The sequence below is a fragment of the Trematomus bernacchii genome, unplaced genomic scaffold (genome assembly GCF_902827165.1).
Source record: "Trematomus bernacchii unplaced genomic scaffold, fTreBer1.1, whole genome shotgun sequence".
In the NCBI taxonomy this organism is placed as follows: domain Eukaryota; kingdom Metazoa; phylum Chordata; class Actinopteri; order Perciformes; family Nototheniidae; genus Trematomus; species Trematomus bernacchii.
The window spans coordinates 2,093,354-2,109,597 of record NW_022987803.1 but is presented as its reverse complement, the minus strand read 5'-3'; the positions used below and the strand labels follow the sequence as shown (position 1 = coordinate 2,109,597).

The 16,244-nt window shown below is 42.5% G+C and overlaps 1 protein-coding gene across 1 annotated transcript in view; it reads right to left on the bottom strand.

Moving 5' to 3' along the window:
- Window positions 1-16,244, bottom strand: part of nt5dc1 (5'-nucleotidase domain containing 1) — a 93,288-nt gene that overhangs the window by 37,046 nt on the left and 39,998 nt on the right. Inside the window, exons 7-8 of the mRNA XM_034150633.1 lie at window positions 8,618-8,792; window positions 2,126-2,223 (exon numbers count right to left, since the gene is read on the bottom strand). Coding sequence (XP_034006524.1) covers window positions 2,126-2,223; window positions 8,618-8,792 — 273 coding nt within the window. The remainder of the gene's footprint in view (window positions 1-2,125; window positions 2,224-8,617; window positions 8,793-16,244) is intronic.

Below are 16,244 nucleotides of genomic sequence, written 5' to 3'. Positions count from 1 at the left end.
AGTAGTCAGTTTAGCTTCGGTTGCTATGCTAACATCACCCATGTTATACCAGAGAAACTTTCATAACAGCGTTGTGATGCCAAACAGCGTCAATTCAGACTGACACCAAACAGCGTCAATTCAGACTGACACACATTCACTTAAGGGGAACTGGGGATATGTATCAGCTGCTTGTGTGACAGTCAGACAGTGAATACTTTAGAGCCGTGTGAGCTAACCCGGAGCTAACGGGAGAATACACTCGTGGAAGAGCAGCCGGCCAGCACTGCAGCGGTCGGTAAATGCCGCTGAAACACATTAATAAACAATGAACCACGGCACTCTGGAGAAAAGTATAAGGTTGGAGAAGTCGTTATTTAATTTAATCTGGCTTCGTATGATTAAAAGCAGCGCAGTCCCCGGCCCGTTGTTATTGTGAGGTGAGCTCCGGCGTTGGGGAGAAACTCAGCGACGTAAACTGTGACGTCATGACGCAGCAGCGGCAGCACCAGTCGGGCTCTGAGCGGTGTGAAAAGAGCCGGCGCTAAACCGAAGAACCGGTTCTGAACCAGAAAAGCTCTAGCACGGAGCTTGAACCGGAGTTGCGTTGGTGTGAAAGGGGCATAAGAAAGTGGATCAGTCCAGTTCTGAAGTCTTTACACTGGTTCCTCACTAACACTGAGAAAGTGGATCAGTCCAGTTCTGAAGTCTTTACACTGGTTCCTCACTAACACTGAGAAAGTGGATCAGTCCAGTTCTGAAGTCTTTACACTGGTTCCTCACTAACACTAAGAAAGTGGATCAGTCCAGTTCTGAAGTCTTTACACTGGTTCCTCACTAACACTGAGAAAGTGGATCAGTCCAGTTCTGAAGTCTTTACACTGGTTCCTCACTAACACTGAGAAAGTGGATCAGTCCAGTTCTGAAGTCTTTACACTGGTTCCTCACTGACACTAAGAAAGTGGGTCAGTCCAGTTCTGAAGTCTTTACACTGGTTCCTCACTGACACTAAGAAAGTGGATCAGTCCAGTTCTGAAGTCTTTACACTGGTTCCTCACTAACACTAAGAAAGTGGATCACATCACATCACTGTTCTGAAGTCTTTACACTGGTTCCTCACTGACACTAAGAAAGTGGATCACATCACATCACTGTTCTGAAGTCTTTACACTGGTTCCTCACTAACACTAAGAAAGTGGATCAGTCCAGTTCTGAAGTCTTTACACTGGTTCCTCACTAACACTGAGAAAGTGGATCAGTCCTGTTCTGAGGTCTTTACACTGGTTCCTCACTAACACTAAGAAAGTGGATCACATCACATCAGTCCTGTTCTGAAGTCTTTACACTGGTTCCTCACTAACACTAAGAAAGTGGATCAGTCCAGTTCTGAAGTCTTTACACTGGTTCCTCACTGACACTAAGAAAGTGGATCAGTCCTGTTCTGAAGTCTTTACACTGGTTCCTCACTAACACTAAGAAAGTGGATCAGTCCAGTTCTGAAGTCTTTACACTGGTTCCTCACTGACACTAAGAAAGTGGATCAGTCCTGTTCTGAAGTCTTTACACTGGTTCCTCACTGACACTAAGAAAGTGGATCAGTCCTGTTCTGAAGTCTTTACACTGGTTCCTCACTGACACTAAGAAAGTGGATCAGTCCTGTTCTGAAGTCTTTACACTGGTTCCTCACTGACACTAAGAAAGTGGATCAGTCCTGTTCTGAAGTCTTTACACTGGTTCCTCACTGACACTAAGAAAGTGGATCAGTCCTGTTCTGAAGTCTTTACACTGGCTTTCCCAGAAAGCAGAAGCAGGGTTCAGTTATTATGCTCCAAACATCTGGAACCATCTGCCAGAAACCTGCAGGTCCGCTACAACTCTTACTACTTTTAAATTCAGGCTGAAGACTTTTCTTTTGAACTTTTATCCAGCCCACTCTTAGGCAGGAAGCAAGTGTTCACACCATTTTGAAACTATGACTTCTGACGCGTTTCAACTGTGACATTCTCCACTTAAAGAAAGTTCCCATCATCAGGTCATGTGGGGTTCTTGGAACTTGTGATTTGTATTAGCTATTAGTTAACATTTAAGAAACATAACGATTCATCAAAGGAACATAATGAAATGTACGCAGCAGGCCGGTACTCACCAAGGGTCCTGAAGGGCCTCTGCTCGGGCACCAAGGAGAAGAAGCCTGGCTTGAGAGCGTTGGTGATGATGACCTCAAACAGCTCCTCGAAGTCCTTCCTGCAACAGCAAGGGTTACCTTGGTTGGTGATTGGCTAAATCATAAAGTGACATCATAAAGTGGTCGAATCTGATCAGCTCAGAAAGGTTTTTATATAAATGGATCAGGACAAAAAGAGAGAGAATCTTTGTTCCTGAAACGTTCCCAGTCTCTTTACACAGAGGGGGGGACACATGTTGATGTGAAAAGACATGAAAAAGTGGATTTTGCACAATAGGGCACCGTTAAAACAAAAATACTCTTGGCTTTTTATTCATATATTAAACTAACACACTTTTTGTAAGCGCCACCATTCTCTAGGTCTAGCCTGAATTTAAGAGGACACTTTTTTGATCCCAAATATCTTGGTGTCTTATTTTCTAAGGTCACATTGTTCTGTTGTCTTACATAATGCACTGAAGTACAACACATCTTATTTATATTTATTTTGTCTTTTATTTACTTGCATTGCTTTTGATGTTGAGGTAATCCAAAAGTTACGGAAAGTAATCAGATTACATCACTTTTATATTTTGCTACTCAGATTGGGTTACTGATTGCATTTTTACAGGTAACTAGTCAATTCTAATTGGTTATAGTAACCCTCCCAACCCTGTGTACACTTGACGGAAAACATGGAGCAATCAACAGTGTACACATGGAGGGAATACTTACAGTACATCAATACATGAAACACTCCCACAGAGCTACAAACAGGAAGTGAGCATGCTGAGGGCTCTCCAAAGAGACCCTCAGCACAGTAAGGACTATGAGCTAGTATGTGCACTAAGGATAATATTGATATAATCTTCCATATATGGTTAGAAAGCATTATGAAACAGGAAGGATATGTAAACCGCTCAATCAGTTTGATGCATGAAAATATGTTTGTGCATGCAGTGAAGCTACATTTCACCCTCTGTTTGTTTGATGGATGTTATGTATACCGCCTAAACTACTGATACATTAACAAATTGTAAAGCGTTTAAAGTATTTAAATAGCCAGGCACCACAAAATGTACAAATCATAGCATAACTGTATACTACTGTACTGTAGGCATAGTCAACATGAATACATGTGCATTTATGCCTATTATAAAGACTATAGTTTAAAAGAGACTAAAGTCAGAACCATTGCTTTTAAATCATTAGCACTCTAAACCCCTTCAGTGCGAGAGTACTCCTTCTAAACAGAATACAATCAAATGAGACAAAAAACACATGTTCTGTTCAGGTTTTTAAAATGTGCATTTTGTTCTTAAAGCTCACCTATTATGCTATATTAGAACAATAGGTCCATATCTATACAAAACATGTCTTTGAAGTGTTTTGCTCAAAGTACCAAACAGACCATCCATTGGAGCATGCCTCATACCCCTCTGTTTGCATCATAGGGGACCTTTAAGGTAGGTCTTAGCACAGCTGACATTCAGAAAGACTTCCTCTCAAGGGGCTGTACAATACAGATGAAGTTTCATTCATTAAAGAAAGCAAAACTATTCAGGGTAAACCAAAGCTTTTTTTGTATCTTTATATAAGTCAGAAAAGGAGATGTTCAACACATCAGAGGTCTACACAACAACTGACACATCTATAAAGTGAGAAGTGTGGGGGAAACTTCTGTGGCAATGGAGAGTCAGGACTCTCTCTCCAGGAGAGCTGGAGCTTTGATAGCAAACACTGATGATTTAATTGGAGTTACGGCCGGAGAATTGACAAAACAGGTGGTGTGTCACGAGTTGACACAGCGGTTGCCAAACCAATTCTGAAGAACTCTTCTGCAGCTCGAGGTTTTAACTAGTTCGCAGTGTAATAATCAACATTCTTTATCAGTGAGACTAAACAATTATGGACCCTGAATGTAACTAGAGCTCTCGTCCATAGAAAATAATGTGCGCCAGTCTATGACAGAGCTTGTGCTCTGTCATAGACTGGCAACAACAATGCGCCCAAGATGCTCCTCCTTAAGAGAGATAGCAGCAATACCCATGCTGTAGACCTATGCCATGGGGAAGGAGAACATGATGAACTGTGTCAAAGGTTGAATACCTAAGCAAATGATTCCCTAACAAGAAGCAGTAGCTGTCTGATACAGAACAGCAGCAGCTGTACAGTGTTGGCTGTGGGCCAGCAGCCGTGTTGTGCTACTTCTGACAGCCCACTGTCCCTGGCCTGTAGCCCCCTGACAGCCCCCTGTCCCTGGCCTGTAGCCCCCTGACAGCCCCCTGTCCCTGGCCTGTAGCCCCCTGACAGCCCCCTGTCCCTGGCCTGTAGCCCCCTGACAGCCCCCTGTCCCTGGCCTGTAGCCCCCTGACAGCGACTCAGCCCCACAGCGGATGGAGGCCGGGGGGGCAGGACGGGCTGTATCCTGATGCAACAGTTAAGTGCTGACAAAATGAGACACAACAAACAACACGTTTGTGGTCCTTTGCTGCCTGAATTCTAAGAGCTTCTCAGAAGAAGGACACTAGATTAGATTCAACTTTTTTGTCATAGCACGTGTACAATGAAATGCAGTTTGCATCCAACTAGAAAGTGCAAAGAGTAGTGAAGTGCCTGAGGTTTCAATACATTCACATAACAGTAGAATGTTGTAGTAATGGACATAATGTCTAAATATGAATACTTATCTTTGGATATGGTGCAGATTAGAAGCATATACATATATAGTGCGGGTTTTGGGCATATACACTTATACACAGATGTAATAAATGGCAGTGATGGAAAAAGTTTTCAAATGCTTTACTTGAGTAAAAGTTCCAATACATTATTTTCAAAATACTTCATAACAAGTCAAAGTCCTGCATTCAAAATCTTACTAAAGTAAAAGTACAAAAGTCTTATCAGCTAAACATACTTCAAGTATAAAAAGTCATAGTACTCACTGTGCAGAAAAAAGGCCTTATGTGTGTATATAATTATATTTATATATGTGACATTTCTACATAATATTGTTGCATCAATTAGAATGTTCCTGTTGTAGACAAACAAAGTTCTGATTTACTTTTTGCAAAGTATTTAAATAATTGGACTCTTTTGTGACTTAAAGGTCACCTATTAAGCAAAATGCACTTTTTGATGTCTTTTATACATAAATGTGTGTCCCCGGTGTGTAAGGAGACTCACAAAGTGAAAATACAACCCTCTCTCTTTTCCTCCTTACCCACATCTCTAAAAACGGAGGTACAACGGAGCTGATCCAGATTTGCTGCGGTCATGACGACATTACTCAAATGTGGGCTGGCGCCCACGGCCCTATCAGAAACGTTGCTATCGGAAACAATGCGCAACGTGTTTTGGACGTAATATGGTCTGTGTTTACATTAGCAGGCATCGCTAACACTCAGAGCTAACACTATACTGGAGAGAATATGTGTAAAAAAGCAGGAAATAAAAGGTACTCGCAAGAGAAAAAGCTTTTGAGCTCCATACTGTTACAGAAATAACGACAACGTAAATGAGTTGCAGGAAGTGAAAGGCCCCCGAGTGTGAGGTGCTGTGGGTTGGAGCCCCCTGACGTTTAAAGGGGGGTGTGGTGCAGGGCTAGTTCTGAGTGTGACAGTTCTGGAGGTTATGGTTTGCGTTGGAAATGCAGGAGGCAGACCACAGCAGACTCCTCCACCAAGATCCTCTGGCAGTGAACCTGACCTGACTTCATGATTTAGAGCCCCCACACTCATTCACAGCTGGGGCTCTGACTGCTGTGGTTGAGAGGCGACACATGCTGCCTGGTGGAGGTCAGAGAACCAGAAGAGGGCGGGGCGAACCAGAGAAACAGCAGGGGAGCCAGGGAAAGGACCGGGGAACAACAGGAAGGACCAGGATGCTGGATGCCAAACTCTTTCACTGAGGGCCAGAAACAGAAAAACATACGAAGGGCTGGGCCCCTCACTAGAGGTGAGGTATGTTGCCTCACATGTTAGATTATCAGTTAGCAAAATCAATCAAATGTAGCTAAATTATTCTTGATACTTGAATATGCTTTAATTAAAAACAGCCTCCATCACAGCTCTCCAGAGGGTTTACTTTATTATTTTACAGAAAGTGTTGCAGCTCATTCCTTAAAACAGAAGCTCCAAATACACCATCAGTGTTTGCCATCAAAGCTCCTGAGGCCTGTACTACGAAGCTGGTTCAACCTAACCTGGATATGTTGGAGTTAGCCGGTTGGCCTAAGCCAAAACATACGCGCTGGCGCTAAACTGTACTACGACGCCGGTTATCAAGTGGATCGCTCAAGCCAGCCGTGTCCTATCTAGTTAGGTGCGCGTTCACATGAAAGGGGTGGTATTTGGAGCATTCGACCAATCACAAACACGGACAAGCGTACTGACAGCGCAGCGTCATACTTCCTGAATGAAAAGTGAACTTTAATATTAGTCAAATATGAAGAAGTTAAACTTTAAACATCCATGACTTAAACACTTTATCCAGGATAAAAGCCACATAGCTGCACCTGCAAGGTGAATACAGCTGGTAAAAGAAAAAGTGTTTGAATGCGTACATTAACAGGTTTATGAAATCACTGCCCCGTCCAAGACACGAGTGGATCTGACATGAATTAGGAGAATTTGACTCGAGTGTTTCGTCAACTTAATGTGTTGCTTAAAATAATACTTCTGCATACAGTATGTGACACTGAGTGTTGCACGGCCAGATACGGCTCAAGAAGCTGACTCAGATAAGGAAATATATGATACATTATGATGTGATATGATATGAATGATAATGGGACACATCGACGTCTGCACTCACAGTGCCGCGGACTGTACGTAATGTTACTCTGATCCGGTTACTTATGTCGTGGCAGATATTTAAGTAAGCTTTCTTAACGCTAATGTTATAATAGTCAGATTGCTCTGAAGATGGGAGGTGATATTCTATTAATTTTCACGTTCACACAGTCAGTTGATTTTTGCCGGCTGTCTTTCCTGCAACGGCAGTTTTTCTGTATTTCCTCTATCCTGTAATATGACTTGATAGCTTTAAACTCCGCACACGGAGCTCTGATTGGTCAGCAGGCAGTGCTTTCACTGAGTTGATCTCTTAGCCTGCCACCTAACCTGCTCCGGAGCAGGTTTGCCGCTCAGCATAAGTTACCATGGAAATCTAGCCTGCTAAAAAGAGAACCAGCGTCGTAGGACCGGAAAGCCCGAGATTTCCCTGAATTTAGCCGCTAAGAGAAAATCCAGCTTCGTAGTACAGGCCTCTGCTCTCCCAGTGTCTCTCTGAGTTTCGTCTCCATTGCTTCAGAAGTTTCCATCACAATAAGGGGAAATAGGAAGGGTGTATTTCAAGCTGGTTATGCAAATAAGTTATTGCCAAACAGAACGTCTTTGCCTCCACATGCTTTCTGCCTCTGCTGGACTACAGATCAGCTGTTAGCATTAAAGTGAGCAAGCAGACCACCAGGGGAGCAGTGTGGATGACAACACCTAGCAAAGAGCGGGGCTTGTGTTTGTTAGAGCGCAGCAGCAACACATACTCTGTGTTTTCAAGGCTCTCTCGCAGCTTGATTGAGTGTGTAACAGGGCTTAGGCTGCCAGAATAAACCACAGTGTGCAGGGCCCACAGAGGGAGTGGAGCACAGAGCCAGTGTTCCTCTGCAAACCATAACCCCTTCTGCTGCACACCTACAATTATCAAATAAAGTGCTGAGTGTTCATTGTGCACTGGTGAGAAATGGTGAGCGTACAGACTCCAGGGATCTCACGCCTTGCCAACTAAGATTTGACTCGTGAAACTAATGTATTTTAATGTGAGACCCTTAATACTGTAAGTAACATAATAGCTTCTTGGAGCTTTAAACTAGCTAACTTCAAAGTTAAAATCCACTATATGTATAAGCTAGTAAGTAATAAAGAAAATGTTGTGAAACTCCTATTGCCAAAGTCAAGAAGGAACTTATGTGAACTTTGTGTGGAGTTAACACACTATTGTCCTAAAACAACAGTACAAAACTTAACAGAGGCAAAAAGACACAAAAGATTAAATAAATTAAATTAACTTGCATTTGATATTTTAGTTTTCCTTTCTTTTTTTGATCTAATATATTTTCACTGTGACCTTACATGCAACCATTTTTGGATTTTGAGTTGTCAAATATGACATTGCTGATAGCATAGTCTTCAGAATTAATGTTTGAGTGATGAACAAGCCTTTTTGAAGAATGTATATACTTTTAACAGACAAAAGAAGAAATATAAACTGAAATGACCTAATGTGCAGACTTGGCTATTGGAAGATATGCGAGTGTTGCATATAGTGCCATGATGACGGCGTGACTGAAGCAATGACTGACACATGTTCTGAGGGAGCTGTGAGGAATGTTGTGAGCTGAGGGAAAGTACCAGCTTGGACTGAGCAGGCTTCAGGTCATAAATCCTGAGGGGGTGTTATGGTTAGCAGTCTTACCCCAGGATGTGTTCACAGATCAGCCTGCAGTAGTCACTGTGGGAGCTGGTGATGAGGAGGAGGACCTTCCCGGCGCTCTTCATGCTGCGCAGCCAGGTCTTGACGGAGTCCGAGCAGGGCTGCAGGTACCGGCCCGGGTCCCTCTTCATACTGGGGAAGTACGTCCCAGCATCTTCTGCACAGAGACACACAGTCACACACCACCCTTGATCTGAAGCACACAACATGGACGGTCTGCGTAACATGTATATAAATGAATCATATGCTATGGTGTTCGGAGTCACCATCAACCCAGTAGAACTATGGGATATCTTGGACCAATGTGTGACAACGGTCTGCACCACTATCATCAAATCATCAAATGAGGGAATATTCTTGTCAATTAAAATGTCTACAAACACAAGATGTATTTTTATATCACTTTTTGAGTTTCTAAAACAATTATTATGGTAATTTCATTCCAGCTACAAATGTAATATCAATGCATCCATCTAAATCGGACAGATCTGCAGTAAAGGATCTTCTAGTTGGGTGGACTTCACTTCAACACTAGCTTGCTTCTTTCCATAGCTACTGTACAGTGTGGTTTTGCTATAGCTACAGGCTACTTACTTTGAGGAGAAATGTGCAGCTTTACCTAAAGTTTAGCCGACTGTTACCAAACTACCTAGCTTGCTTGGTAGCATGGGCTATTGTGCAACCCAGTCTCACGGCATTTCGTGTTATAGTCACGAAATGTAATCTATTGATTTGTGTTCACCAACACGATTTTAGAAGCAATGTATTTCTATTGGTAGTATGTTTTATGCCTGCACCAAATAATAACAAATTAGAAGGAAAGGCTAAGCCCCATTTCTTTTCCTCGCGGACGGCAACAACATTTCCGACATTATACAATTTAAAATAAAAACAATAATCATGGCTTGATATTGAGTAAGAAAATGTTTTTATGAACAACACATATGGTACCTACACCTGTCTTCCAAGACCCGACAAAAAGACGCAGGCACGAAACACACTACCAATAGAAATACATTGCTTTGAAAATCGTTCTATGTGACACAAAAAAAATGGGAAAATCGTGTTGGTGAACACGAATCAATAGATTACATTTATTTCGTGACTATAACACGAAATGCCGTGAGACTGGGTTGCATTGTGGCATCCACTGCTAGCATTTTAGCAGCTAACTCACGTTCTAGCTTGGAGAGATATTTTGACTGACTGGTTAAATTGCTACCAGTTAGCTTGCCAGCTACAGTCCTTTGCTAGCTATGAGCTCCACCTATTTCATCAGGATATACAGATGAAAGATGTTCCACTTTATTTTGTAGAACCCCTTTACATCCATTTAATTATTATTTATGAATTAAATAAAGACGCTTAGGAAGGAACTACAACATTTATCAGAGGAAAACAATAAATAGAAGTAGCCTTACATGGTTGAAAATGTTGGAGCAAAACAATTTTGATATTACCACCATTAACAAATGCACATTTAGGAGCTTCACATTTAAATGGGTAAAATAATCCAATAACAATAGATTAGCTTTTTCCCATAATCCACTAAACTAATAAATTGGCTTTTTTAAGGAGAAACACATTCAAATACAAAGAGGTAAATGGAGCTCAGGGTTGTGCACTCTCCATGTCTGAGGCACCGTCAATGGGCTTTCCTTACTTTGAAGTGTTACACAATCCAGTTCTATCACAGACCTAATGTTGATCTAATGTTTCCAGCAAAGTCCAATGAATAAATCATTAACTGAGGACTCTGATTGACAACATCTATAATGCATCTTGAGGGTTTTAATTACATGAAATTCTGATATAATATTATGAAGAACAGAATACAATTGGACTTCAACCTTCAGACAGAAAAAGGAGGCAAGCTGTACAGTGTATTTGCTCTCCAGCTGAAGAGGGTAACCAACAAGTGAGAAGTGATGTTTCTTCTTTCACAAGCAGGAGAAAAGAGGGCTTAGGAAAACAGGGCAGAGTGTGTGTGAGTTCAGTGTATTCAGCTCAGGTGTTTACCCTGGCAGAGAGCATCACAGACACACAGTCTGAGACCCTTTGAACACTGTGACCTAAAGCAGTGGTTCCCAACCTTTTTTGTCTCGTGAACCCCTTGAGCTGGTTGCCATTCTATAAGCACCCCCTCACTCATCTGTGATGATTGGCCTAAATATTTTTCTTATATTAAACCCTTTGTAATCGTATTCAACCGAACTGCTCTTTAAATGAAAATCCCTTGTATAACTCACCCTTAATACAAATGCATTTAAACTTGACCATTGTCAGTGAAAACAATGATATTAAGATTGTCCGGCAGTGGCTCAGTCAGTAGGGGCTTGGACTGGGAGCCGTAGGGTCGCTGGTTCAAGTCCCCGACCAGACCTAAATATGGAGTGTGGACTTCTACTTGGAGAGGTCCCAGTTCACCTCCTGCCCTGCCGTGGTGCCCTTGAGCAAGGCACCGGACACCCCCCTTCCCCCCCACTCCCATTGCTCCCTGGGCGCTGTACAATAGCTGCCCACTGCTCCTAGTACTAGACTCCTTGTACTAGGATGGGTTAAATGCAGAGGCCAAATTTCACTGTGTGTGCTGTGTGCTCTGCATGTGTGACCATTAAAAAGAGGAGAGAGAGGGTTTCAAGACTCACTTCTAGCTGTTTCAACATCTGTTGTTAAGACTGGAGCTTTTAATGACAAACTTGAGCTTGCTTGTCTTTCATAAGCTTTGATAGTTCTGGGGGCAGGACACCAGGCTTATGAGAATTGATTTTAAATAGTTTTTTGTGTGGGATTTATATTGCAATCCCTAATCTTTCTACTTACCCCCTGCATCCCTTCAAGTACCCTTAGGGGTCCCCGTACCCCCGGTTAGGAACCACTGACCTAAAGTGTCCACGTTCTGTTTTTTGTCGGACATATGTTCTGATGTTGTCTTACATCTAAAAGCTGCACTGAGTTACATTCTTGTGGCAAACCAACATATTTGAACCAATGGCCAATCAAAGCTGTGATGTTAATTTGGCACAATGCGAAAGGTCATTGCGCTACTAAAATCAAAAGGCTAATTGAAACTGTCTATTCAATTACAGAATATCCTCTGTGCACTGTCAATTTTTACATGTTAACTTAGTTGTGGTGCAAGACGAAACCTTACAGTGTGTCCAAAATGACACAGGTTTATCCTCATGGGACCATTAATGAGCTCAGTAAATCCCATGGTAATATGACCAATCAAAATGTCCCAATATCCCTCATGAAACATCCTCTAGAGACCATGAATACCACATTTCAGAGCAGCCTGGCTAACTACTTGCAGAAATATGTTATGATGTGAACAAAGTGAGCAGCATTGTTTTCATACCCTGGAACCGGCTGCCAGTACAGAAACAACATCAGAGCCTGAGGTACATGATCAACATATCAGGACATTCTAACAAGAACTGTTATAAAATAGTTCTTCTTTGATATTGCTAGAATTACAACTTCTTAGTTATTGTGAATGAGCCTTAATTGTGTGTGATGAGTTCCAACACCTCATGTAAATACTGCTGAGAGTGCAAAAAATGTGTATGTGCTGCCCCTTTGTGGTAGAACACAGGAATAGCTTCTAGGAAAATAGATTAGATTTACGAAGGCAGTTGATGGTTCTAACCAGAAGGTGACGACAAACACCAACAAGCAGAACCCAAACAGGAGGCCTTAATTCACACCTTTGAAAAGGTCTGAGATAAGATTTGCTTCTGATTTTTACCAAATGTCTTCAGAAGTGTTCCTCGTCTCCACAGACCACTGCACCTTCAGGTGAACAGGAAAAGCAGGTCGGCACATCAACGTATTAGCGTTTTGCTCTCAGTCAGCATGGCTGTTCCTCCTCTGGGAGCAGTACAAAGCCTGCTCTGCCTCATTACCACAGCCAGGGAGGTCAGCTGAGGGGGGGGGGGGTGCACAGAGCTCTCCCAGCAAAATCCCATGTCGCACTTATGTGTGAGAAAGTATAAACAACTGACCGCGCCACCATTTTGTGTGTTACATTTAATCAAATACACTGCTCCAGAGATCAGAGGAAGCTGTTTACTCCACAGGGACCTGAACTGTACCACCCAAGCACCCGGCTGAAAGAGTCCATGTCAAACCATGTTGCACTGCCTCAGCAGGATGTGGATTTACTATAGAAAATACTGTACATCACCAAAGAATACAAGCAGCATAAAGGTGGCACCGTAAAAGGAGCAAAGGCTGTGGTGTTTGTTGTAGGTGTTGCAATTTTGTTTTAGTAAATTTGATAGACCCTCGTCAGTTTTAAAACACAATCTCCCTTCATTTAGTACTTGCAGTGTATTATTCAGATGTTCTAACTTGTGTCTTCCTGGTGGCCAATAGGTTGGTCAGATGACTTCTTCTAAAGAGTACTACATATCTAAAAGATATATCAGTGTTGTAGCAGTTACAATATTCCATGCTGGAAAACCCTCTTGCTAACTGTATTGTTGTCACTGCTAGATCTCTGTGAAATAGTGACACATATTCCTGCAGTTTTTTTATGTATGGAAGATCTACATAATCTAGTAAACAGCATCTAGACAGGAAGTGACATCAGGACGGAGTTCAGATATTCCTGATCCAGGGACTGCTTATGTATGGAGGTAAGAGGTAAACCTGGATCCATTTCTTTTGGACTAATTGTCAAACATCTATGAAACATTAGTGAACTATAAATGCTACTTTCCTTCAGCTGGGTCAACAGCTTCAGTGTGTTTGGTGGGAGTGACTCAGTGTATGATCCCAAAGACAACTTCCTGTTTACATAAACGCTGTCCTGTCTTGCATTACACCGAGAGAAGAGCTCAGGATAATACTGTAGCACTTTGGGACAGAGCTACACATCTTCACTCTACAAGTCCTCAGTGGTGGCAAAGTACTCAGATCATGTACTTAAAGGACACCTATCATGCTATATTTAAATCATATATTGTAGGGCCATACCTCTATAAGGTATATTTATACGTTTCTGTTTTCAAAATACCAAACAGATCATGATTTTAAGCCATGCCTCATTTCGCTCTATTTGCTCCAGCCCTGTTTTTGCAGGGGGCTGATTCTGTGAGCTGCTGCTGACCACGCCCCCCTGCAGGAGAGGGGAGCGCGCTCTGATCAAGTCAGAAGAGGGGGAGAAAAATAGATCTCCGTCCTCCGTGTTTTATTATATAGAGTCGTTATTCATTTGTTTAAAGGTCAATAAATAACAAAGAAGACCTTTGACCGGCATTTTTCTAATTTTGTCCGGAAGATTTAAACTTTAACGGACATCTTGACCGGCGAAAGAAAACCTAACTGAAACTCTGCCGCACGGTCCCCTCGTTCCTTGGAAGAGGAGGAGAGGTGGGTGTTTGTCATCTGCTGGTGGACTAACCGGAGAGAATTACAGTGCTTGCCTCGACGGGGAGGGATTGCATTGAATTAAAGCAGCGGGAGCAAACGCTTGCCTCGGGGAGGGAGAAAAAAAGCCACAGCGGAGAATAAACAAAAGGGTAACCATGGTAACCATGCGCGGGAAGTCTTCTTCGCTGCTTTTGTGGCAGACTACAGCGCCACTTACAGGCCTGGCATATGTACTACAGCAGGGGTCGGCAACAGGCGGACCGCGGTCCGGATCCGGACGCCGACCTATACGGACCCGGACCTATAATCAATACATTAATAGGGGATTTCAATTTTGACGGGGCGATTCTATTTTAACCGCCGCCGACAGGGGGCGAAAGAGACGAGTGAGCGATACAGGGAGAGAAACACAGAAGAAGAGATGAGAGAGCGGCAGAGAGAAGCGGAGAGGAAAGTGAGTGAAGAGAATAATTAGCGATACAGGGAGAGAAGCGGAGAGGAGAGTGAACAGGCGTGTTAGCGGCAGACAGGGAGAGACAAATAATTACAACATTACACATATCCACAGTATTTTACTGTATATCTGTATAGTTCAATGTTAATTGACAATAAATATTGTTGTTTTTTAATTGTACTTTCTTTATTTGATTGGCAGTCAGTTGTTGATTACATGCAGACGTTGATAAAGCTACAGTTACTTCAATATATATCACACTAATTCATAAAGCAACTTAGACATTTTGATGTTCCGGACCTTTGCATGGGGAGATTTTCTCTAACTGGACCTCGTTGAATTTTAGTTGAATACCCCTGTACTACAGCGTCTCCAGCGCTTTCGAGCGGCAATGGCCGGCCGTGGCCCAACCCCACATTCCCCTGATAGGTGGAGAGTTGGCCCAATAGCCGTAGCGCCACCGTCCTGACGTCAGGACAGTGTTCAAATCTGGATCAGTTTTTATCAGATCCGTTGCAGCCCCTTTTTTAGAGATTTGGGTGTGGAGGAAAATAGAGAGGGTTGTGTTTTCTGACACTTGGTGAGTTCCCTGGAACACCGGGGACACATATTCATGTATAAAAGACGTACAAAAGTGCATTTTGCATGATAGGTCCCCTTTAAGTGAAAGTAGAAGTACCAGAGTGTAGGAATACTCTGTTACTCCAGGTGGAACTAAAGTCTGATTTAACACTTGATTTTATTTCACATCATTCATCCACATCTGTAAAGTAACTAAAGGGATTAAATACATGTAGTGGAGGAAAAGTACACCATTTACCTCAAATTTAAATACTCAAGTAAAGTACATGTCTCTCAAAATGGTACTTAAGCACAGCACTTGAGTAAATGTACCTAGTTACTTTGCACCATTGTGTGTGTGTGTGTGTGTGTGTGTGTGTGTGTGTGTGTGTGTGTGTGTGTGTGTGTGTGTGTGTGTGTGTGTGTGTGTGTGTGTGTGTGGCTCTGGCTGTGACTGTGGGACTGAAGTGCCCTGGGGCCCTGAGGCCTGTGGCTGGGCAGCGGGCCCCTGGTAGCTGCCCAGCGTCAGAGAGAGAACCACAGAGTGTGTCACACTTCAAAGGAGCTGACAGCATACACAAATCAACAGCAGCAGTGCAAATTAGAGCGGAGCACAGCAGCAGCACAAACAGCCACACCAACTGTGAGAGGGCACCAATCTGAAGGCATGCCAGTTGTCTTTATCGCCATGGTAATGAGCAAGGAAGATAAATGCTATCAAAACAAATGTGAAAAAGATACATTCATCCATTTCCTCATTATACTTGAGGAGCATCAAGCTGTGTATACAGTATATAGCAAACGGACAGGACCTCAAAGGGAAGCTATAATCTCAGTGTTTTCTCTTACAAAAGCATCCAGTAAAGCAGTGTTTTCCAGCACCTGTTGGAACCACGTGGAAAACCGTGGCCCGGCCATTCTGTCTGTGGACGTTCCTTTTTTAGCAGACCGACCGCAAATTGCTGCATCATTTTCCTCGTGGTGCACACTGTTTTGTTTTTTTATTCGATCTGTGACAGAGGAGAATCTTGAAATTATTTTAACAAATGCAATAAAACAAAAATAAAAACCCTGACCAACGTAAAGGTTGTAAGTGTGTTATATAATATATACAAAGTACAGCATTCTCATGGGTACATATACTGATTATGAACTTTGTCTGTGTATATCGTACGCAGGATTTCTCTTTATGCGCTACAGATATAAAAATATATG